Here is a 25,876-nt window from a genome sequence, read left to right on the forward strand (position 1 = left end):
GGGTATGTTTCAGGGAGTTCCATTTGTGGTGCCTGTTTGGAAAGCAGCAGCTAAAGTTACCTCGTCTCCCGGGCATTACTTAACGGTCGCCCGTATAGTATTTCTATGCTTTGAAAACATCCTGTTCGTTCATCGGCGGTTGAGATGCCTTCTAATGGACGACACCGGCGAGAGGAGTTGCAAGGCATAAGAAATTGTTATGCGTTCGTGCGCACTGTGGGTTTTAAGGGAGAGTTTCCTTCTTCTTCTTTTTTAATTATTATTATGGCAGGGATTATTTAAGGAGGTTAATTTTTCGGAATTTACTGTTTTACCCCGAGGTAAAAGGATGGGATCGAAATCGGATCGAATGGGCGGAGAGAAGCTTTTCTCTATAAAACCCGAAGAAAATCCCACAGGGAGAGAGAGGGGAGTGGAGAAAGAAGCTGAAGGCTGAAGGCGAAAGCAAGGTGGCTTGTTATTATATTTTATCTTCGTCGTCTTTCGACTTTCGTCGTTCTCTCGCTCGGTCGCGGCGATCGCGCGCTCTCCGATGGTGGTCTCCACCACCTGAGGTGGCTCCTGGCAGCCGGATCAGCGTCTCCGGCGAGGTGCTCCGGCGGCGTCCGCCGGGGAATGCTGGGATCCGGGGGATCGGGCTACGATCTCCGGTGATCGCCGCGGCCTGATCTTGATCCCTCGCCCGACGCTGGCATCGGTACCTGGCGGCCATATCCGCGCCTCCGGCGAGGCCGATCTCCTATCGGGTGGTGTTTTCGCCGTCGCTCGTGGGGCGTGATCTCTGATCGGTAGAAGGTGCGATTTCATTCCCCGGTTTTTTTGAATCTTCGATACAAAAGAAAAGGTCTCCTTGTTATTTTTTTTTCGCTTGGGTTTCAGATCGGTTTGAGCTGAGGATAGACTATAGAGAAAGGTGAGTGTTTCTGTGGGATATGGTGGGCATTTTGGTGAAATGTTATGTCTGATGGACAGTGTTGTTTTGATGCTGGGGTTCTTGTTCAGATCTGGAGATCTGCTGGTTCTCTGCTGGTTTAGATGATGGGTACTGGTGAATGGATGGTATGGTGAAATGGAGGTGACATTTTTGGGTACATTTGCTTTCATCCAGTGATCATTATTAAGAATTGCTGAAATCGTGACTCCAGATGTTCTTCTGAGGTGAAGTCACTGCTCTGAGTGTTCATGTGTTGATGACTTAAGTTCTTTTTTGATTGCTGGAGTTTATTTGCCTTTAATATCAATTTGTTCCTATAGTAGTTGTCCATGATGTTTGTGTTCTATTTAGCTATTAAGAGAAAATGTTAGTTTAGAATATATAATGTCATGCTTTTAAAAAATACTGACTTTGATGCAATTCTATCATCCTGTAAACGTGTAAGTTGTTACAATATTTTATATTTTCATGATATGATTACGGAGTAGCTTTGTGAATTTTAATACATAGACTTATGGAGATGTAATGATTTTACAGATATTTTCACATTTTGATGTCTCGAGTTCTTATTGGTAATTTTAGAATTTTTATTCAATATTATTTTTTATCTCTATCTGCGCGATATGAAAAGAATATGGGATTTCAGAATAATTAAGTGAGGGTGAGAGTCTAGCATCCCAAAAAGTGCAGAATTTTTGCCAAAAATTCAAGAAGAATTCTTAAGTTACAAAAGGTAAAAAAACATTCAAAATAGCTGATGCATACTTGTACAAGTGCGTGCAAAGATAGAAAGCTTAGAAAAAATGGGAAATGTCCCTGGATGACGGGGGGCATTGGTTGATGTGATTGTTCTCAATACCATGTAATGATGCATTTTTATTTTCTTTGGGGGTTTCACTTGGTTATCAACTATCCTTCTATGTTTGTTCCACAAATCTCTCTCTATATATAAAGGAAATGACCCAGTGTGGATGGACAGTTGTGCGTGCTTGAGGCTACAAGTCTCTTACTTCTTTATGTAAACCATCTATTATACTACGAAAGCAAACTCACGAGTGGTGCACGGGGCTTCATACAGGGTGACATATGTAGTCAAACTACGTACACAGCATGCGGCATGTTCTAATCCTCTTTGAGTCACGTTTCAGTTAGAAGGAGCAAAAGTAACAGTGTCTCTGTCATCTTTTGTACAAATCAAATGCATTGATTATGTACTACTTTTTGAATCTGTTTTGTGCATCACAGCGATGTGGCTGGAATCCATGAGGTTGTCTATATCTTACTTGTAAATGCAAGTCCTCTAAAGAAGGACACCCCGCTTGAGAATAGTTATCTTATTGTTTGAGAGGTTAACAAGGGAAATACATTAACCAAATGTGACTATATTTATCAAATTAAAAGTATTTTATATTATTAGATTTTGATTGAATAATGATGTTCATCAAGCAGTTGTGAATTTTATATTTTTCCATATCTTGCATACATGGGGTAATAGACTAACTGTGAATTGCATTGTTTTTTTTGTTTTTCCACACGTGAGGAGTTCACATCTGGTTTAGTGAAGCATGAAAATAGGCTTGAACATAGGTAGTATGATGAGACACTGTGAGTGGCACATATAAAGAAATGTAGGATGCCACAAGCCTGTAAAATGAAGGAAAATGTTTTCAAGCACCTATTAGTGTACACAAAAAGTTATAGCCCTCTTGAAGACACCCTTTTGGGGGCACCTTTTCAGTTTGAAAGAGCAAAATACATGTACACTGACCAAAAGTAAGCATGTATCTGTCATCTTTTGTAGGAATCAAATGCATGATTATATACCACTTCTCGTATCTGTTTTGTGCATCATACCAATGTGGTTGGAATGTATGAGGTTGTCTAATCTTACTGGTCAATGCAAGTCCTCCAGAGAAGGACACCCTACTTGAGTATCATGTTCTTATTGTTTGAGAGGTTAACAAGGGAAATACATTAACCTGCGTGACTATATTTTTCAACTTAAAAGTATGTTATATTATTACATTTTGATTGAATAATGACATCCATCAGGCACTCCTGATTTTTATATTTATTCCATAACTTGCACATATGGGGTAATAGACTAACTCTAAATTGCATTATTATTTTTTTCTGTTTTTCCACATGTGAAGGGTTCACATCTGGTTTTGTGAAGCAGGAAAATAGACTTAAAAATAGGTAGTATTACGAGACAGTGTGATTGACTCATATAAAGAATTGTAGGATGCTGCAATCATGCAAGGATAAATTATCAATGAAGGAAAATGCTTTCAAGCACCCGCTAGTGCACTCAGAAAATTCATTTGGTCCACCTTTTGGTGACTTGGCAGATTATCATTCAACCACCCCCATATATTGCACCAATTCTGGAGCTACATGAGCCCCTTTTCATGTGGCAAAGGAAACTTTCTGTGTGCACAAAATAGGAGCCCCATAACATTACTCATTAATGAATGCGTTAGGGGCATTTATTGGGGTGACAACTTTTAATTTGGACCCACCAATCCAAGCAGACCTGCCTGAAATAAATCTGGGTGAAAGCTTTTAATAATTGGGTTAGGTTTGTGTTACTGAAGACCTTGATTTTTAATGTGATGGCTTTAGTTTGGGGCCACAGACTTCACGAGTCACCATGGGTTGGAGAAACCCTTATACCATAGTCTTGAGGCCCCTTGTATAACTGTAATAGTGCAATAGACAATGGGCTAGTCAAGGCTCTGTTTGGTTAATTAGGAAGGCTGTGCAATTAGTAGTTAGACGTACAAACTATACATAGAAAAATGTGGAGTATATTGCATGTTCAGGATTTCTTACATTTTCTTCTCCGCTTTAATTTGTTCTCCTCTCTCCCTCTCAGTATATTTTGATGCGCAGCCCTACATCTTTTCTTGTTGGCTAGTGAAATTCATAATTTTATTGGTGGGTTGGGTATGTGTAAATGTAAATAAATGGGTCAGATATGGGTGTTACTCTTCCCAACGTGATTATAAATGAGCTGGCTATGGGTTAAGGGTTATTAAAGTGACCTGAATTTGACCCATCTTGAATCACTGCCACCTAGCCTGACCATTGAAAGATCTATAGGAACAAGATCTAGATGTATGTAGTGCATGTTTGGCTGATTTGAAGGGAAGCTTGACTAAAGACCAAGGCTGTTGGTTATCAAGATAAGGAAAATGGCTAGCTGTGATATTGTATGTAAGATTAATTAGTATACATGTTTATTAGAAGGGGCATTTGATGAAAAACTATAATTCTATTAATGTCATTTAGAGAAGATTTGCTAAACATACTCTGTTCTTTGATTTATATATGTTTCTTCATTCTCTTTTTTTATAGGAAAACAGTATACATGTTTTTCTTTGTACTCCTGCTCTCCAAATAGCATGGGTTTCTTGAAGTAAAATTGAGGAGTTCAGAAGGAAACAATCCACTTCCCTATCTTCCTATGCCATTGGACTCCAGCACTGCTGGCTGATATTGGAAGGGGAAAAAAAGCTAGCCATGGATTTGCTTGTAGGGGTGGAGTTGGACCCCTGAGCATTTCCATTATATGTAAACAATAATTAGCATAAATTATTTATGGTATACATGTTTTTCTTTATACTCCTGGTATCGAAATAGCATGCATTTTTAAGGGGAAGTCACAGGAGTTTAGAGGGAAACGGTTCCACTTCCCTATCTTCCTGTGCCATTGGACTACAGAACTGCTGGCTGATATTGGAAGGGGAAACAAGCCCATGGTGGATTCACTTGTGAGGATGGATTTATACCCCTGAGCATTTCCATTATATGTAAACAATAATTAGCATAAATTATTTGTTTATTCATGAACTTATAATTATAAGTCGTGAATATCAATAGATGAACAAAAGGAATTAGCTAGTGAAAAAATAAATGAATAATATGAGGAATTTCTCACCCCTCTTTTATGCTGTGCAATGAGATACTTGAAGAATTTATTTCAACTGTTCTCTCTGCTCATATTGCATCATATAATTTCTTATGAGCTTATCCGATCCTATTTTCTGAGATGCTATAAATCTATTTGGTAGATGTAACTTTTCAATAGCGCTTTTAATAGAGTCAGTGCAGAAGTTCTGTGACTAATTCATCCATGTTATATGGATTTTACTGTCAATATGTTTGTATTTCGTGTTCACTATATATTTAAAACTCATAAAATCCTTAATCCTATATGCATGATAGGGGATTCTTGTGGGTGTGTACATGAAGTATTGTTTTGAGCATCAACAGGTTATGACTTGTTTGCCTCTTCATATCTCTCTTCAGTGTGCGGGGGATTGCAAAATCTGTGATGGTTTTAAGCTGTTTAAGTGAAAAGTCACAGAGAGAAAAGGAAATGCAAGATTGCAAGTCAGCAACCATGGTTGATGCTCCAGGATATGCGCTTTCACGACTTTTCAGATCATTTGATCGGGACTGTGGTTCTTTTCAGAAGTATATTTTGACTTACCTGCTGGTGGCTAAAAATGGAAACTTATTGAGAGAGGTTGGAAGAAATTTATATGAGAAAGAGTTGTATATGCCTAGCCTGGAACATGCAGGACCGAAGAACAAAAGACCTGCTGCGAAGTCACAGCCTGGAGGTGATTACAGTGATCAAAGGTCGAATGACTGTTTCCTTCCAGGGCTTCATGATGATATTTCATTAGATTGTCTGGCCTGGACAAGTAGGTCTGACTACCCATCACTTGCCTGTGTGAATAAAAGATTTAATTTGTTGATCAGTAGTGGATATATTTACAAATTAAGAAGACAACTTGGTATTGTCGAGCACTGGGTGTACTTAGCATGTAGTTTGATGCCTTGGGAAGCATTTGACCCATTTAGGCAGAGATGGATGAGGTTACCAACGATGCCATGTGATGAGTGCTTTTGGTATGCCGACAAGGAGTCTCTTGCTGTAGGGACACGGCTTCTTGTTTTTGGTCGGGAATTAACTGGTTTCGCTATTTGGATGTATAGCTTAGTGAGACGTGATTGGTCTAGATGCCCACTGATGAACCTACCTCGTTGTCTGTTTGGATCTGGCAGCTCTGGAGAAATTGCTATTGTTGCTGGCGGAAGTGACAGGAATGGCCATGTATTAAAATGTGCCGAGTTGTACAATTCAGAGTTGGGCAGTTGGGAAACTTTACCAGATATGCATTTGCCGAGGAGATTATGTTCTGGATTTTTTATGGATGGTAAGTTCTATGTTATAGGAGGCATGTCAAGCCATATAGATTCTTTAACCTGTGGTGAGGAGTATAACCTTCAAACACGGACGTGGAGGAGAATCAGAAATATGTACCCTGGAGGTAACAGGGCCACTCAATCTCCCCCTCTGGTTGCAGTTGTAAATAATCAGCTCTATGCTGTTGATCAATCAACAAATGAAGTTAAGAAGTATGATAAGGCAAATAACACATGGAATGTTGTAAGGCCACTGCCTGTTAGAGCTGACTCTTCTAATGGTTGGGGCCTTGCATTCAAAGCCTGTGGTGACAAGTTATTGGTGATCGGTGGTCATAGAGGGCCTCAAGGTGAAGTCATAGTGCTGCACTCTTGGTGTCCTGAGGATGGAAATACTGGTGGAGCAGAGTGGGACATTCTTTCTGTCAGGGAACGGGCTGGTGCTTTTGTTTACAATTGTGCAATAATGGGTTGTTGAGGCATGTATGGACATGCTGGTTATGAATCGGGGTAGATGGGAGGGCAATCGCCTCATTTAGTTGGTGAAGAGGCTTATGTTTACTGGATATTTTCCATTTCAAGTGTTTACATTAACATGTATTTATCAGTGACATCTCATTTTTTGCTCTTTAAATTAAGGTCTCTATGAGGCCAACTAGATCATTGATTTAATGAGAAGGCTTCTTATTTACCTTTTCTAATTTGTCTGCAGTAGCATGAAATTTTGTCATATATTGTAATACGGGTAGGTAGCCTAGCATAGCATGCTCAATTATATTTCTTATGTTTGCAAGGCTTAATTTGCTTACCAAGTGCTCTTTTCTTGCGTAATCCTTGATTATGCTGAACTTGAACTTAAAAGTACTTTATGTATTGAAGGTACTTTCTTCATGCTCAAGAATAATTTTTTCTGCTGGTTAGCAGTGCTTCTGTAACTCCTGTCTGAGATTTTGTCCTTTAGAGGGAGACAGCTAAAGGAAGAACATCAATGGAAGGAAAACTTTAAACGTATCATATTTTTATCATTTTCGAAGATAGTATTGCAATTTTGACATATGCAACAATTAGTTTTTATTTTAGTTTTGTCCATCAGTTGCAATTTTGTAAAACAAGGAAAGAGAAGAAGAAAGAAAAGGAATAAGTGGATAAGTTAATCCCAAGCTAAAAATCCAAGCATGAAATCTTTTGATTTATCAACAATATTTCTTGTTGACTTAAGAAAGCATAGACTTTTCATGTATTGATTCAGGAAAAAGATTGTTATGTTGCAATTCCTTCCTTTTATAGATGCAATTTCATACATGTTCGTTCATTGGTCTCTCTAATCAAAAATTAGTCAATATTATCCGAATGAGTTTAAAATTATCTTTTAGTAGATACTGTTGCTATCAGGATTTATCTGCAATGGAGATTGTGGGGCAGAAATTTCCTAAAGCTTTTTTTTTTCTATGTATGCCTGTTAGCTGGTATATAAGAGTGCCAACTATAATTGTCTTCTCTATCATCTTTATACAAACATTGATCAAATTTGGAATTCTGCTTACCTGCTTATCTGAAATAGGAAAGCAGTGCTTTTGCTTGATTATCGTTGGTCTATCACTTATCCCTCACATAGTCAGCTTTATGTATGAAAAATAGCTGGTTAAATTGATCTGTTTAACTATATAGCTTTTTCATAAATAAGTGTATCTAGTGCCGAGTGGCTCTCAACTGGAAACTGTTGCAGGGATGGTTCAGGTGGCACTTGTTTCAATTGCAATCCCTTGTGATCGCTTTTTGTAAGAATAATGTGTTGATTACCAAAACCATATGTGAAAAGTCTTGAACCAGACTTTAAGGTCCACTTTATGGATCTGCCTGTATTTTTAGTCATAAGGGAAACAATATTACTCAATGCAAGCCATCTAGAGTGCTCCATAAGGTAGTCTCTCCATGCAAAGGACAGGTTTTCTTGTAATCATTACTGATCCTTTGACGGAAATCTGAGCTTCTGCCTTGAATTAATGTGCCGTTGCTCTTCTTGGTTTCCTAGAATTAGGGCCTTTTCTTTTTCCCCTGAAGAGGTTTGGCCCTGCTGAGAACTAATGCAATCTATCCATAATAATTCAGAATACTGATAACTGTTTGAGGGAAAACAATTATTAATATTCTGAATTTCACGATGTTGTTCAGAATTGAAAGAAGTATCTTACATCATTGTTTCTTTGTAAGTTTTTTGGAGTATGGAGAAAGCTTTTGTAAATAAACTGCTTCAGGGATGAAGTAGGGGAGGGGTGATGGGGCTTCTGCTCTAGATGATTAGACTGTTGACAATAAGAGTTTCTTTCAGTGGATGCTGTTTTTTTTTTTTTTTGATACAATGGTGACTCACGCCCTGTGGGTGTGGGTGCAGGCCATGAAATCAGAAGAAAGTATATAATGCAAGGGAGAAGAAACCGATACGTGGTTCTTCCAAATAAAATCTCTGGAGTGATGAGTCGTATAGGACGCTACCCAGTCCACAGCACCGTTCGCCTTCCTGTAGACGTGAGTAGCCTGAAAAGAGGCGCACTCACCCAAAAGACTGCATATGTCGTAGAGAAGCCGCATCCCACTGGCGTCATGCCTCCGACTCTGAATCCACTCGATCACCATGGCTGAGTCCCCCTAAAGGAAAATGCGGTCCGCACCCAAAACCCATCTCACATAGGTGAAACCACGGCTCTGAGCTCGGCAGTAGCAATAGACTGATCAAAGATCCGCTGACCTCCGGCCGCCACTAATCTGGCCTTGTGGTCTCTGATGACGAACCCCACACCACCATTCCTTCCTCACCGACGCTGTCGTCGAAGTTCACCTTAAGAAATTCAAGAATTGGTATGCTACTGTGTTTGTCCAATACTTTAAGTAGAAAATCAGGAATCTTGTATTTAGTTTTTTCTGCTTTTTCATGTTTTATAAACCTACTATGGAAGGTGATTGGATCACAATTCCAGTAGCGGAAGATTTTGCTGCATCCTATTTACGGTATTTCATGCCTTTGAACCTTCCTGTGAATTTCTCCAAATATTGGGAATATATTATTCTCACCAAGACAGTTATTGCCATCGCTCTCTTAAAGTTGTTCTCATTTGTAGTTTTTAGTTGATATGTAACTTTTCAAGCTAACTTTTGAAGGATTTTATAATCATTTGAAAAGTACTTATGTTTGAAGAAAGGACTTATTGATCTTGATGATTTTATGCCCCATCGTGTGCCCGGCATTGACATTAGTTACGTAAAAGTTGTTCCAGAGGAATGAAACTGATCTCAGAAAATACATTAAAGTCTTTGGACAACTTTAGGGACAACAGGACTATTTAGAAGCTGATCGGACTGAGCTCTTTAAGATTATATGATTCTTGTTCTTTGTTTTCATGTTTAGCTCCTATGTTGATATGCTGTCCCCGCCAAATAGAGGCTGATTTCACTATTATTCCCTAGTATTTTGTACAGTTTACTTGGCTAGAACACCAGCTTATTCTGTGATTTGTATCTTTGGCATGTCTGAAGTTATTAAACTTCTCGAATTTTTTTAACAGTTCGGAATTTCCCAACATTAGGCACCACTTCTATCTGCCTATGCTGCATCTGCTGCTTCGATTAAGGAGTCTTGTCATCACAAATAATTTGCTCTGCAAGGATTGCTTTGGTAACCTTCTCAGGAGGGTGCAAATGTCTGCATTATCTGGTAAAGCCCATCAGGACTGGATTTTATGCTATAAAAAAAATTCTGATAAGCTAATTGTCTAGCGTAGTGTTTGATGTTTATACAAAAGTGAAGTACAAGATGGGCATGAGATTAGGTAAGAAATCAGGAACCGGCAGCTCAGATGCACCAATTAGTAGGTATGAGAGGATTAGTGTCGCATCCCAGTTATCATCAGCAAGAAAGATTCTATTCTCTTGTGCTTTCATATAAGCAACATAATACTCCGAATGTTTGGTTACTCCTGTCTCTTTTCTTATTTCATATATTTTCAATCTTCAGGATAATGAGAAATTCATGGTCTGTTAAGCTCATATAATTAGAGTCTTTAGATAGTTTCAGCAAACATGGAAATATTACTTGTATTGAAAATAGGTGCTCCTTTAATTCCTCTCCAGTGAGCTGTGACAAGCCTTTAATTCTGCTACTCCAAACCTCCTATTCATTTGGTACCTAACTACTAGTTGCTTCTATTCCATTCACAAAAATAGTAGCCACTTCAGGTGTTTCTTTCAACTCCAACCCCAGGAACACCACCTTCTCTCATAACAGTTGATTTAGCAACTGCTGAACCTCACTGAACTCCATTGACTCCTCCCCTGCCATCTCCACCACCTCTGCATCATCCAAACAGACCTCCCCATCTGCATATATCGCTATCCTCATCGATCACCATCGGAAGCTTGAATCCACTCTGCTGCGCCAATTGCGACGTCGTAGCCTCTTCCTGCATTACCAAGATGTTCCCTATCTCACATGCACGTTTGTAGTATCCTCCGGTGCATCGAGTTGAAGAGGTTGAACCATTTTCCTCATGGAAAATAAGCATCAGACCACCCCTTGCTTCAGTACTGGGGAGGCCATCACACCTTTTTCTGATCTTTGTTTCATCACACCCTTTATTCATCCATGACAACCTTGGCTGTCTATTTTGAAAGTATAGCACCAAAACTTACTGAGCTAGCATGTATGAACCAATGGAGAATATTAAGATAGCGGCAGGTGTGTTACTCACTCTTGTTTTGGATGTGATTTTCTTACACTTTATAGTTTTTGGTGCTAAGATCTTACATTTTGATATCTTCGCAATTACAATCATATTTGCAATATAGACTTCTTGATTGGTAAGACAAAATTATTTGCTTAAAAGTTGGCATTTGCATCTCAAGTGCCCATGACTAGTTGTACGTAAAGCTTCCCTCCCCAAATAATTCTAGTTTATTTCTGCCAGTGTCCTATGCCTCCTCAACGTATTTATGCTCATTTACTTACTAATAGCTTGACTTTGGGTAAAAGTAATAGTACGACTCCAAGGACCTTCCTTCTCTTGATACTCATTTCAATAGTTTCCGGACCAAGAAGAAGCATAGAGTATTTCTAGAATCTTGCCAGGCTTACGGTTCATTAAGATGGCAGACAACATTAAGTACATATTATGATCGTGAACTGGCACATAATATGAAAAAAAAGTATTAACATTCGGCACACCGAACTGATCATGTATCGGATATACCGATATTGCAATAACATAGTACCGAGACAATGAATCTTACTCAGGTAGAAATATTAATTTTTGATAGAGGCTAATTCAATACTCTTTCCATCTAGAGAGAGAGAGAGAGAGAGAGAGAGAGAGAGAGCACCATTTTGTCCACGTCAATAACTTAAAAAGTTCATGTTAGCATGCTTTACTAGGCCTTCTCCATAGAAATGGAGTTATTATCCTGAATACTAGTTACAAGCTTTCTAAATTTGTTAGTTTTCTAATAGAGCAAACAAATACAAAACTATTTTTTTTATGAAAACAATCTTTACAAGCAGTTTTGCTTGCATCCAAACATACCTGAAGATTAACCTGCCCCGCATCCAAAGCGACCCATGGCCATAATAGAGCATATCAAAAAGAGCTCATAAAACATGCAGCCATGGGGATAAAAGGATAAAAATGATCCATATTTCCACCAAGTGCAGTATTTTGTGAATCATATGATTGAAAGCATAGATAAGGTATATAGGGCTATGAAAAGTGAAGAACAGAGAACCATATGTAGTCGCAGCCAAAATGCATTCATACCACCTTCTAACATACTGTAAATATGCATCTGATATCAAAAATCAGCATTAGGCATGTACAAACTGTAACCGGAAAATCAGTACATAGTCTAAACATCAAACCAACGGGGGTACAATACAATCTCCTGCCCCACGCTCTCTTGCTTGAGGAATGTAACAAGGTGAGGCCTAAAGAGATCAGGAAGGCTGATTAGTACTTGGTTCTAGGTCTTGAGCCACTTTGTTATCATGATCCTCCCAAGGTTAAACTTGGAGGATGCATCTTGAATAGCATGAATTGGCTTTTCTGGCTCCTTGATGGTATCATAACCTGCAGATGCTGATGACAGCTGCTTGTTAGTCGGAATTTTGAACCCACTAGATTTTTATTCCTGCCTTCTCAATATTTGACCCCATACCAGTACCATCCTAATGTAGCGTCGGAACGTGTGGAACAGGGATCCGTTCAGTATACCGATACTTGGTACGCTCTCTATACTGCATATTGGCTCGATACCTGTATGGTACAGTATGTCTGGTATGCTCCGATACCGATCGAGATGGTGTTCCATCAACCTTATTATAAGGAACCTTTATCTTGCTGTCTTTCACTCTACTAGCACCCTGCAGGATTTTCCCTTTTTCTCTATCTCCAGCCTTCATGGTATAATGTCTATCACGATGAGTACGATTGCTGCCCGTAGTATTGCTACCCCTTGACCTATATGCATGCCCCAAATCCTGTCAAAAAATTGAACTGTGTTATTTCTAGGACGCAAAGTTTGTTCCATAGTATTATAATGCTAAGATTCCCTCGATCTTGATTGAAAACCAAAATATCTGAACATCAGTACAAAAACATGTGGATGATCAGTAAACAATTTCAGTCTGATGGAGCATTTAATGTATTCTTGTAGCAACATTTGTCACTCTTCATGCTTCTCAAACTCACATGATTTATGTTTTTTTTTTAATGTCATGTTTACTCAATGTTATATTGCAACATAAAACTCCAACATAAAGCACTTTAAGTAAACCAGATCAAAATTGTTGTTTCAGTGGAATTCAGAAGAAAGGAAAAAGATAGGCACTACATGAAAAAAAATCAAATTGATACTAAGACTTGGTAGACTGCCAAAATAAGTAACAGAAGCCCAGCGATAGATGACAGAAAATGCTACATAGATTTAATTCAAAAGAAAGATTAGCATCCATATCAAGAAAAGAGATTTAAGAACAAAAAGAGATAAAACAAGGATTTCTTCATTAAAGATCAACAGTAAACTTCAAAAGTAAATAGTTATGAACTCTAGTAAATCTTATTCTCCATTTAGATTATAATTTTATTTTTTCAAAAATAAAAAACCTCTTCATGCTTCTCAAACTCACATGATTTACGTTTTTTTTAATGTCATGTTTGCTCGATGTTATATTGCAACATAAAACTCAAACATAAAGCACTTTAAGTATACCAGATCAAAATTTTTGTTTCAGCGGAATTCAGAAGAAAGGAAAAAGACAGGCACCACATGAAAAAAAAATCAATGAAGAAAATATTGATACTAAGACTTGGTAGACTGCCAAAATAAGTAATAGAAGCCCAGCGATAGATGACAGAAAATGCTACATAGATTTAATTCAAAAGAAAGATTAGCATCCATATCAAGAAAAGAGATCTAAGAACAAAAAGAGATAAAACAAGGATTTATTCATTAAAGATCAACAGTAAACTTCAAAAGTAAATAGTTATGAATTCTGGCAATTCTTATTCTCCCTTTAGATTATAATTTTATTTTTTCAAAAATAAAAAACCTGATGATCCATTGTTGATCTGGTCGCCTTGCACACGAGGGATGTCATGCTATCAGCCACCCTAGATGAGCTACCTTCCTTCCCTGGAGAATGCCTTGGAAAACCAGGTGGTGATTCGGATGAAATTGGCCTCTTCACATCCTTTGGTGGAGAAGGCCTCTTTCCATGCACTTCAGATCTCAGCTTCTGAAATCCACAAGGAGGATCAAATAAAGGTACAGGACTCAATTTATTTTTCCCGGTACTATGAATTTCTGTAGAATTGCCTTTCTGATGGTTATTTGATTGATTGCCAGTCCCTACGGAAGTAACAGGAGTCTTGGAAGAAAGTTGTTTTTGCATATCACAGCTGAGTTTCTTATGTTTCACACGGCAGAAGATTCCCCACAAATACAACTGCGAAACTGGTCCTGATAACATAGTACAATGTTCCAAGATTCCAGCATATAGCATCGAGCCATGGACTAAAGGAAAAAGCCAAAAAACTAAAGCAAATAAAATGAAAACTTACCTTCAGAGTCTGCAGGCAATTGCTTAGATGTATATATCTGTAATTTGACATCACCAATTTGACTTTGCAATGCACAATCGCGAGAGTTCATATGCTCTAAAAGACAGATATAGTTCTCTTTAGACCTACAAAAAAGGAGATTGTTTTAAGAAAAACAATATTTTCCCCACAATCGATTAAAAAATGAAAAAAATCAAATGAATTGTGACACTTGTCAGCAAATAGATCAATATGGGGAGATGATTTGGTGATCACAACTAGAGCCATAAGGCCACTACAGAAGTCCCATCTTGCATCAATCACTCCACTTCAACAGATTGTGGATCTAAATATGTTTAGTTAGAACAGAGTAGCAGACAAACCTCAGGATCTCAGAAGGGAGAAAGTATAGTCCAATGTCCTCACATGTGGGTGGATCCAATTGAAAGATTTTTGGCCAAACACGGGCACGAGGTATGACCTTGAACTTCAACTCATTGGGAATTTGTTTTGTGACTTCATATGCTTTATATGACACTTGGCGAGAGAAATGAGCTTGAATTCCACAACATACATGGAAATCTTCATTAAAAACGTCAAACCCCCCCCTATGATAAGATAGAGTCAATTATCAGTAAATCATCTACTATATCAACAATGAACAGAAGAGAAGATAAAGCTGCATGCATATGTAAGGCTGCAAATGGGTTGGGTTGATCCGAGACCCGACCCGGCCCGACCTGCGTAGACCCGACCCGACCCCGAATTTTAGGACCCGCGGGTCCGGGTCGGGTTCTAAAATTGGACCCGAATCATTTTCTGGGTCGGGTCTGGGTTTACCAAATGGACCCGACCCGACCCGAATGGACCCGAAGAGAGAAAGAGAGAGGGGGAAAAAGCAAAATAGAGTTTTTTTTTCTCTTTTTTTGTGTGGGTCGTGGCACTATTGGTCCGTTAGGATCCTCTCTCGGTCTATTACATTGTTGATACCTCTGGGTCGTGTCTCGGTAGCTGGCTTTTCTTTTTTTTTTTTTTTTGGTTTTTTGGTTTCTGTTTTTTTTAATTTTTACAGGGAGGAAGTGAGGGAACACCGAACTGAATATGGGTCATGTGCCAGTTTTCTGCAATGGAATTGGATTTTGGAAGAAGGTTTGGGATTTTTTTTGTCCTCGTGAGAGGGGAGCTGGGAGACACCAAGTTCCGTTCAATCAGTCATATGGACAAAAAATAGTGTGATATGAAATTTGGCTTGTAGACCGACTTAGTTAGTAAGTCGGGGTCATCTGTTCTGACTGGAGATCAATTGCAAGTCTTTCAAGTCATGGGTCACCCAGCACCTCATAATTATGATATGACCAAATTAGATTTGCCCAAATTCTTTCCCAAAAATACAGAAAAATTGGATCCGATTCGGACCCGAACCCGACCCGGATCCGACCCGGACCCGACCCGACCCGATCTTCAACCGGGTCGGGTCTGGGTCCAAAATTAGGACCCGAATAAAAAACCGGGTCGGATCGGGGTCACCCAGGACCCGACCCGACCCGACCCATTTGCACCCCTATATGCTTTTGCTCTGTAGTGTTATATGGTCTATCAAGATGCTTAATTCATGGTTAAATAAAGGAAACACGTTCAGTATGGGCATAGGTTTTTACTTGTAATATCACCTTCTTTGCACAATATCAAAATGATAGGAATAGCATATTTCATCTCTGATTACCATTGCAACATTGGTATAAGTTTATGGCAACTAGTGCAAAAATGAAAAATACAACACAGAAACAGAGTCATCGAAGAAAACAGGGGGGAAAGAAAGACCCAAATGTTCTAATTAACCTAACAACAGAAGCATCGTGAATTAGGGACAAAAACAATTGGCAGTTTGCATATTACACCCAAGAAACAGTTGGATTATTTCTGATTCATCACCTGACAAAAGATCAAAGGAAACAAGCAGTCAATGAAAACCTCCACTCCAGATCACAGACAGAAAAACTTGTGCTTGTATGATGGGTTTCTTACACTAGTGAGATGGTTGTGGATGCTAAAATCAGAGCTTTCTTTTAGTAACTGCGAGTTCTTAAGCAATAAAATGAAGAAAGATTTGAATCATGATACTAGTGAAGTTATGGACGCATCATTCTTGCAAAATTCTTCAAAAAGTAAGTACTGAAATACCAGGCAATACCAATAATTGTTAGTTCAGTTGGGTCGTCCTAACTCTCTATGAAAGAGGTCTCAGGTTCAAAACTGAGTAATTGCGAAAAATTGCCAAAACTACCGGTCCATACCAAAAATATCATATCAAATCAACAACAAACCTACACTTGCAACCAAGGTTCACTGCCTCGGTACCGGACCTCGTACCGGTGCCACACCAATATAGTGTCGCTATAGTACTATACGAAAAATTTTTGGCATACCGAGTATCAGTAAGCCACCCATACTGGATACCGATACCGAACTGGTACGGTATGCCTCATACCGCCCGTTTCAAGCTGGTACAGCATAACTTGCTTGCGACAGTTCAGTAACTAATATTGGTACCAGGCATAGCTTACCAAAATGCTAGCGAGAACTACTTGGGATCTGGTTCCTAGACAATATACCATTCAGCACCAACTAATACCAAGTGACACAAACCAGAACATGGCAATTCCATTAAGTACTGATTAGTACCAAGCCAAAAACCAGCCCAGCTGCTTTTCTCTGCTTGGTTTTGCTTGTTCGAAGGCAAAAAATGAGAGTGAAGGGAGAAAAGAGGTGAGTCCACCTCCATTTACTTAGATCTGATTTATTTGATGCAAATCAAAGTTGTCCCAATCCTAGAAACACCTCTAGGGAAGGTAGTTCAGCTCTGCCTTTTTTTAAATTTAGTTATTTTTCCATTAAAATAGCCTAAGTCAACAAATTCAAGAAAAAAAAAACTCCTTTTGACATGAGTTAATTATTTTGTAGTTGGACATCAACATAAAATGCTTGTAACTTTCCGATAATTTTCTATATAATTATTCTATTTTTTGGTAAACTAATTATTAAAACAAAATAAAAATAATTTTGGAGAAAGGTAAGACATTTGCAATGTACATGTGCACATCAACCATGTTTGGGCTTAAGTTACATTAATTTTGTGCTCGTTCAAGAGCACTCAAATCTAGCCCAAGATTAGCATAATTTTCAATTTAAACTGATAAAAACACTTTTCTTCGGATCAAGAAAAATACATGGTACACCAGCTCATGCATCTACAAAATCCCTTATGAAATTTTAGTTCTCAGAATTTTGAGACTTCAAAATTAATTCCCAAATAAAAACTATTCAAAAATAGTGATAAAAACACTTTTGTTCAGTTCAAGAAAAATACATGGCATACCTGCTGGTTCATCTACAAAATCCCTCAAGAAATTTTACTTCTCAGAATTTTTGTGGATTTAAAATTAATTTCCAAATAAATAACTATTCAAAAGCAGATAAAACTGAATGTAATAGAAAACGAGAACTTATCAACAATAGAGAACAGTAGGAGATAGTATCATAGGCTGTACTAGATCGAAAATTCAAATTTAAAACCTGACCCGGATGTCTGTGGGCCTACCAAGCACTACATGTGTAACCGAAGTTGAAGATATGTTGATTACTTGGATGTTGACATCTGAGATGTGCAGTTTTTATTTAGTTTTTTTTAATTTTAAAAATTTGCAGTTTGTCTAATATACTGCACTTTAGGGCCCGAAACTAACCAAAACCCTAATAGCACCTATAAAACAACACAAGAAAAAATGAAATCAAAATGGTGTGAGCACATGTTAACAATACCAGATGCGTCCCTAACCAGTACAGGCACCAGAACCAGTAATTTTCTTGCAAAAAAGCTTTTTAAAAAAAAATAATGACACTATTTGAAAGGCTAAGCCTGCATTTATTTCACAACACTCCAGTAGAATTATATTAGGATTTCATTGATGAGGGTAACCCTCAAGAACCAAGTCAGAGATTTTGCAGAAGAAAGGTTGCTGAATCCTACCTTCATATGATGTGTGCATTAAATTGCTATCTTGTCGACTTTTTTTTATAAAGGAATAAAAAACTTCCATACAATATTTATATGAAGAAGTAAAAATAGCGACGATCTTCTTTTTGATTATAGATGATGTTGCAAGTCATAAAGACAACCACAGACAATGAAATTGACAAAGTATAGAAATATATCAGAAGGAGACAAAGCAAGGACTTGATTGACCACCAGAAGACAAAATAATTATTAGAATATTGGAAATATGGCATTGCTTTTGGATTGACCAGGATGTGGACTCATGGGTTCAAGAGAAACAATGCACCAATTCCAGAAACAAGATACGAAATTAAATGAAAGAAGTCAAATGGGAGAAATGTTATGAGGAATAAGCATGCAATGCTTACTCATGCATTAATAAAACTTCAACGATCCTGACCGTCATAGCAGTGGTGGTGTAATCATGACTGTAAATAAACCACAACAAAAATGCAAAAGAACGACGGATACATCTGAGACAAAATGCATCCAAAAATAAAAGCAGAAAATATAACCAACATACTCTGCTTTTTTTGAGGATTTCTAACATTGGAGGAGAAATGGACTCAAACCCGTAACCAGAGATATGATTAAAAACAATTAACCACCAATACACCAGTTGAGACACCATACTCTGTAAAATAACACTACAATTGCTTATTTTAGAATGTAAAATATCTGAATTAATTCATTGTTGTCGTTCTTACTGCAATCAAATCGCTTATACTTTCACCTTGTAGCTCTTTCACAAAGTTATTTTCCACCATCATGAGACTATATACAAGAGTGCTTCCGATCCAACTCCCAAGTGTATTTCACTAAGTTATTTAACATAGTCCACAGAATAGTCTTTTTTTAATGCATACTTTTTTTCCATCCCATGTTCAAGCTTTTTCTCATGCAGATCACCACATTGCAATTGAAAAAATGGTGGTGGTTACTCTAAAGGTGCATTTACTTGCAGGATAGAAAACCCAGGGATAGCTGACCCCGACCTTAGCTATCACTCCAAGATTCCTTTATCCCTAAGTTAAGAAAAAAATGTTGTTTACTTGGGAATTGGTAGAATAACTGAAAAGCAGCAAAAGGTGGAGTAAAAGTGAGAGAAATAAGGAATAACACAAAACCTGCATCTCCCCTCCAACAATAACCTTCAGGTTAAGAGGATCCACAGCATTGACTAGCCTAATCTTACACCACAGTAAAACAGTTTGGTAGGATTGCAAGATAAACCATCCCTACTTGAGGGATACCAGCAACAAAACAGGCCTTTAAATGTTGCACTTAGCTTAGTAATAAATCAGGAGTATGCCTTTCATAATACTTATGCATGCCAAACAGGTTTAAGAAGAAGAAATAGGGAAGAGATATTGTAAGCAAACATGCTTATTCCTGGGATAATTACTTCAAGGAAGGTCAGGAATTGGAATAACTTATGCTAGAGTAATGCCATTTTATTCATTTCCCTTTTTGGATAAACTGCCCTCATACTGCGAGTCCAGCTAGGAACTAAAAAAACTTAGCTAAGAGGAATAACGATGACAAATCCATTCTCCTATTCTCAAACCAAATGTAGCTAGAGCTAACAATAAGAAACAACTCTCAACCACAAGACTCAAAGGTTTGGGGAATAAAGAAACAAATCAGGAGAAAACCTATTGCTGGAAACTATTTACCTGCAGGGACAAAGTGCTACATGTTCATACCAAAAACCATATATACACTAGATTGAATTTATTTGGAGAGAGGTGAACATAGTATTCATCTGGTTGGTTTGTTCTGGTTCCTACATATATTACAGCCAAAAGTTACTGAAGATCTGCAAATCAGTAAAGTGAGCATATGAGTGCAAAGACGGCTGAAGCAGAAATTAATCATCAAGAAAATTTTTTTGGTGATGAGACCAAGTCTAACAATGCATCTCAAAGACCATCAGTCAAAGCACAGAACCCTCGAAAGAATCAAACAATAAAACTAGAGTCACAAGTGTTGGAGTGAATGTGAATGTGAAATCATCCACTAAGGGAGATAACTTAAAATTCAGTTAATACACACCACCTTTTATATAAATTGTGCATGCAGTAGATAAATAAACATTATAAAAACGCATTTACATAAATTTGATATCAGCATAAATATATGTTTACAAGAACATAACTGGTACCCAAATTCTTTTCATGATAAAGAACTGATTACAGTTTTTAAGACAGAGCCATGAATCTTGGGCTACAAGTTAAGAGTTTGTTTTCTTTTTTTCATTTAATACACTGATAGGTAAAGATGGGTTACTTACTTCCAACAGATATCTGTAACAGGACAGTTCGAAAACTTCATATCTGGACTAATAAGCAAAACCAGTGGCTGATCCGCATCTTGACAACAATGTTTATTTACTTGTGCATCAGAACAGACAACATTACCTGCCAAAATCACCATTAATTGTTTTTTAGAAATAAATTACCAGAAAAACAAACTTTGATTATAGACATTGAAGTGTGATATCAGTACTGCTAGTTCAAAATATATGAAAATCAAGAACATATTCTTTCCTGAACCACCAGCAGGAAGAAGGTTAATCTCATCACGCGAGCCTCCTAGTACAGTATCAGGCACAGATGTTTTCACAGGCTCAACATCCGAAGCACCTAATTGTAATGAAAGACAACATGAAAGAAGACAGGAAAAAATAAGAGCTCACTACTAATGTATCAGACAACGCAGAAATGTGAACACATCTAAAATTTTCTTTATAATTCATGTAATATCATGTACCATCAATGCCACGATCACACTGGTTGAGTCTGATGCGCTTTGAGGAAGATCCAGATACTCCAGCATTAGAACAGACTTCCATGGGCCTTTCTACAGTAGCAGCTGCAGTAGCCTCTTTATCTATGGATGGAAAAACAAAGGGAAATAAATAGCAAAGACATGGGATACAAGAGATCAGCCATCTCCGAGATGCACCAGATACCATATGAATCCATTAACACTTAGATATGTTTGTAAATACACACCTAGAACACTATATGTCATCTTTTCATCCTTGGTAAATGAGGACAGAGCATCAGATTTACAATTTGTTTCTTCAGCAGATCCCTCCATGGTATCTTTGATGCAAAATGCTTCAGAAGCCTCATCTCCTGGTGTAAATTTTAAGAAAAAGCAAAAACCATGTAAATAAGACAAAATATCTGTGAATATGTGCACCAAAATAGTCAAACCTAAGCTGCCTTCAAAGATGTGGCAAATCCACCTGAAGGTTTGTTCTTTTGTATCTTTCCTTTCTTATCATCCATAACATGTTTCCTTGGCATTACACACTCTGAGGAAGAAAGGTGTACTCTGGCATCAACAGCTCCCTTGTTTGTCTGAGTGACAGTCTTTAGAGTGTCTGAACCTACGATTGTAGACATTCTGGGAGTTCGACATATAGATGTAGAAGGCGGTGTAATATTTCCCTCAGCAGCTCGATGTGACAACACATGCCAGTTTTTCCATCCATTGTCTGTCATCATTTTTGTTCCAGGTTTCACCACAGCAGGCAGATTTCTTTTTGAATCATATGCTTTTGCTTTGGTATTAGACATCAGCGAGGGATGCAAACTTTCTTTTGTACTGCATGCCCTTGATTTTGATTCAGTGCCAAGCAAGGCAGCTTCCTTATCAGAAATAAACTTTACTTTTGCCATCTCTGTTGTCTTAAAAGTACCTTGAAAAAATTGCTTTTCTTTCCTAGATGATCTGTGTTTATCATTATTAATTTTAGAATTTCTGGTCTCAACCAATTGCAACCGTTTTCCCTGCAGAGTATTAGCTTCTTCAGCATCAGAACAGCCAGTTTGCATGATCTTCTGATTAGTAAATTTTTCCTTCATCTTTGCATCTGCATGATGACTTGCTAAACATTCATCACAATGCAAACTTTCAACAGGTTCAAGTGGTGGTTGCATACAATAGCTGGACATAGAAAACAAATCTCTTAGGGAAAATTAAAAGCTGAAATGATGATTATTGATACAGATTTGGTCACGAGAGGAAATGGGTGTGGATGGCTTTCTTGAGAGTATGATCAAGACGTGCCTGAATTGAGCATTTGTTTGCCAGACCAACTAGTCCAATGGACCAACCCACATAGCCCATAAACAGAAACAAGTTGTAGCTGGGTTGACCAAGTAAACTAAACTCGTGGGGATAGCAACTTCCATGTACTGCAATCGAGCAACTTAGATACTCCTAAATGGCAGTATTAATTTGAACAATTCAAGTGAAAGGACTGGTGTTAATTAAAGATATAGAAACCACACATTCACTTCTCTAAATAGAACACCTCTTTTGTTTAGAAAGTCTGATTAGGATTGATGTTCCAAACGACTGGTTATATTCATAAATTCTATTAGTAACCAAAAATGATAATGGGACTGCCAGTGCATGAAATACATCAATTATTACATAACAGATCTAGGAAAGAACAGAAGCCCATGCAAGTTTTTGCTATAGCAGCAGTCTTCCAACAGGAATCCCCTAACTTTATTGGTAATCCATATGAACTAGCTAGTGATGGAGACAGAAAAATTTGCAGGACACTGAAAGGAATTAAACAGGAATAAATCATATCAAACAGAATGCCTTCTACACAGTAACAAGTAAATATTTGGAGGATTATAAAGACAGCATACCTATGCCCTGAAGCTTTCTTGCAAATGCAACAAGTAATAATAGCTTCAGCATAGCCAGTGTCACCACAAATATCACAAACTTTATCCTGCAGGACAAAACAATGTCAGTGCTAGTCTGCTAGATTAGTAACCAGTACCTCGAATAAAACATCAGATGTTGCAAAAAAAAAATAAAGAAAATGCATATATAAAACAACATTCAATTGGAAACAAATGATGTCCCTAAATAATGCAAAACAAAAGGCTTAATTGCAATTTCTATGAAAAAATTAAGATCCATCCTTTTTTCTTAAGGAGATTGTGGTAGAATATTTCAATGAAAATCATTCATTTTCAGAAAGAAGAAATTCCAAAGTTAGACTAATAGCTAGTGTTCTTCAATCATACCAAATGCAGAACCAACATCTTATTACATCTATTTGGAAAAATCACATTTAGGGAAAAGTATCTGAATGCACAAGGTTCATGTTACACTAGATATAGATTCAGCATAGAGTGCAAAGTGAGGTTGCAAATCCCCGCTTGGACCCAATATCAATCCGGAACAGGTCGGTACAGTATTGTTCCGATACTTGGAACAGACTGGCTTGTTTAGACAACCATGTCGTTGAATTTGGGGCCATTTCAGCAAACATCTCCAATAACATACAAGAAGAAAAAGTTGGGACGGAATAAGAAAGAGGAAATGAAACCTCACATTCTCCAAACAGGGTGGAATTTAAGCACACAGGGACGGTCACATCTAACAATCAACAATCTATGGATATGTGGAGTGATGCATGGAATTAGATGGGATAAAATTAAGGACCTAGAAGCTGAAACACAAACACTCAAAAGTGTAATGATAAACTCCAGTGAATTGAAAAAGAGAAAGGAAAGACCCTGCTGCTCTACAATGCTGCAACTGAAAGCTAATGTTACAAATAATAGCAGATATATTCTGGCATACGATACAGTTAAAAAACAACTACATATTGCCAGCCGTAAGTTTAAACAAGGAAACCAGTCAAAGCAGTCTAAAGCCTGCTATATTGTAATCAGACCATCGACCATTAAAATGGAAAGCATCTAGAACTCACTCAACATTCTCATTATCCAATCAAGGATAAGGAAATAAATCCAAATTGGAGAAAAACAAGCAAAATGAGTGACGACCAATTCGTGTTAGTGATATAATAAAATACATCATGACAGAAAAGATAAAATAAAGAAAACCAACAGATCAAGAAAATGTAGATAAGCCAGAATAACTTCGCTTCACTGACCAAAGAGCAATTACATTGCCGGCACAAACTACCTATTCACTTCAGTTATTATCAAGAAAATATAACTACACAAAAAAAAAATAATTAAGAACGTTACCGCATCAAAAATGAGTGTGAAGCAAAACCCATTTAATCTCAGCAACCAATATCCACAACTTCACAAAGGAAATATAACCACAAGAAAGAACAAAAATTAAGAACAATACTGCATCAAAAACAAGTGTGAAGCAAAAAACCCATTTAATCTAGCAACCAAGATCGACAACTTCGTCTATAATTGCAATATAAGGCAGGCTCATCACTTGGAGAAAATAGACTCATCAGAAAAGCCCATATCACTTCAGTAACCAAAAGGAAAACATAAATAAGACCATGCATCATTAACTATTAAAAAAAAAAAATATTTGTAAGCAAAACCCACTCAACTTGAGCAAACAAAAGCACAAAAAATGGGGAAGAAAATAAGTAGAAAAGAATGAACTATAAGCAAAAGCCATTTCAATTCAGCAACCCAAAGTAATCGCATTGCCACCAAATAGAAATAACATAGCAAAATGATGCTTAAGGGGGAGAAAAAAAAACATAAGAACGCTATTTTTTGTTAAACAAAAAAAACTAAGAAAGAAAACTAAGAAGGGATGCAAGGTGGCATCTTTACCATCCAGGACCTCTCTAAACACCAAACCTCGACACAGAAGAAGAACAACTGAAAGGTCACTAGGGTTTTTAAGAGGTTTCCCTAGGGTTTTGTTGTGATTTGCAGGCAACAGAGATCGGCATTAAGGTGGAAGCTTAACAGCCGAGAGGAAGAAGGCCGATAGCACTGCGGCCCACTTTCCTTTATCCGGTGACTGGAGTTCCCCAGTATGGCTGCTGGAACATTGGTGTGGGCCATTTCGCGAGACAGATGGCATAAAGCTAGAAAAGATGACAGGAGAAATGGATTGATGTGACACCCATGGTCATGGCTATAGCATGAGCTAAACTCACAAGGCTCGAACCTGTGCAACCTTTGGAAACCTGTTGCTGTGTTTCTACCAGTTCTAAATGCGGATGTTGATTTTTGATTTATTGACTTATATTTCCTCATCAACTTTCTGTGAACAGTTGGTTGTTTCCATTGCTAATAAAGTTAAAAATAATATCTAGAAATAGTTTTTGAAATTTCAATATCTTTATTTATAATATTTGTTGAGATTACAAGATAAAAAAATCATTTCCTTCCAAATCTTTCCACCTTAATCTTGTTTGTTCGCTAGGGTGATCCATAAATGTCTCAAACTTTTAAAAACACGTAGTGGATTAATGCATGAAAATGATATCTTGTGGTGCTCACCATAGGCAACATGAAACCTTTCTTTTACGTGATGTAGCAAAGCCGATGCATGCCACATTGAAATCTTAAAAGTTAAAGAAACTGATGTAAATTAGGCTGCTTTGTTGCATAGATACAAGTGTAAATGAACAAAGTTTATAAAAATATGTACTGTACTTAAAAGAGAGTTTTAAATTTTGATAAATTCCAACGTAGATTTTGTTTGTCATATTTAATTTCAAAAAAATATTTTTTTCAATTTATTTTCTATTTTATTTTAACTATTTTAATTTTTTTTTATAACTTTACCATAATCATCATCGTCTAG

At 37.5% G+C, this 25,876-nt stretch overlaps 2 protein-coding genes across 8 annotated transcripts; one reads left to right on the forward strand and one right to left on the reverse strand.

Moving 5' to 3' along the window:
• The first annotated feature begins 255 nt into the window (after positions 1 to 255).
• Positions 256 to 11,829, forward strand: LOC103719392 (F-box/kelch-repeat protein At5g60570-like). 7 transcript variants are annotated; one of them, XR_005507978.1, is made up of 5 exons: positions 256 to 795; positions 880 to 913; positions 1,003 to 1,158; positions 9,715 to 9,863; positions 9,931 to 11,829. XR_005507978.1 is itself a non-coding variant. In XM_039118263.1 (4 exons), exon 4 carries the CDS (start codon positions 5,274 to 5,276, stop codon positions 6,630 to 6,632), a length of 1,359 nt encoding a protein of 452 aa, XP_038974191.1. In that variant the 5' UTR covers positions 393 to 795; positions 880 to 913; positions 1,003 to 1,158; positions 5,165 to 5,273; the 3' UTR covers positions 6,633 to 6,855. The 7 variants fall into 7 exon arrangements, 4 of the variants coding, with proteins under 4 accessions (XP_038974191.1, XP_008806831.2, XP_038974192.1 ...); XR_005507977.1 differs by having other exon boundaries at positions 376 to 795; positions 9,715 to 11,829; XR_005507979.1 differs by lacking the exons at positions 9,715 to 9,863; positions 9,931 to 11,829 and adding an exon at positions 2,013 to 2,262 and having other exon boundaries at positions 376 to 795.
• Positions 11,830 to 11,927: 98 nt separating this feature from the next.
• Positions 11,928 to 25,238, reverse strand: LOC103719390. Its single transcript, XM_039118262.1, has 11 exons — positions 24,892 to 25,238; positions 22,969 to 23,054; positions 21,546 to 22,249; positions 21,307 to 21,432; positions 21,062 to 21,181; positions 20,839 to 20,934; positions 20,583 to 20,709; positions 14,619 to 14,843; positions 14,257 to 14,381; positions 13,746 to 14,155; positions 11,928 to 12,674 (listed from the first exon to the last, which is right to left on the reverse strand). Exons 1-11 carry the CDS (start codon positions 24,892 to 24,894, stop codon positions 12,363 to 12,365), a joined length of 2,334 nt encoding a protein of 777 aa, XP_038974190.1. The 5' UTR covers positions 24,895 to 25,238; the 3' UTR covers positions 11,928 to 12,362.
• Positions 25,239 to 25,876: the final 638 nt, after the last annotated feature.

Source organism: Phoenix dactylifera, unplaced genomic scaffold, assembly GCF_009389715.1.
Source record: "Phoenix dactylifera cultivar Barhee BC4 unplaced genomic scaffold, palm_55x_up_171113_PBpolish2nd_filt_p 000331F, whole genome shotgun sequence".
NCBI classification, from domain to species: Eukaryota; Viridiplantae; Streptophyta; class Magnoliopsida; order Arecales; family Arecaceae; genus Phoenix; species Phoenix dactylifera.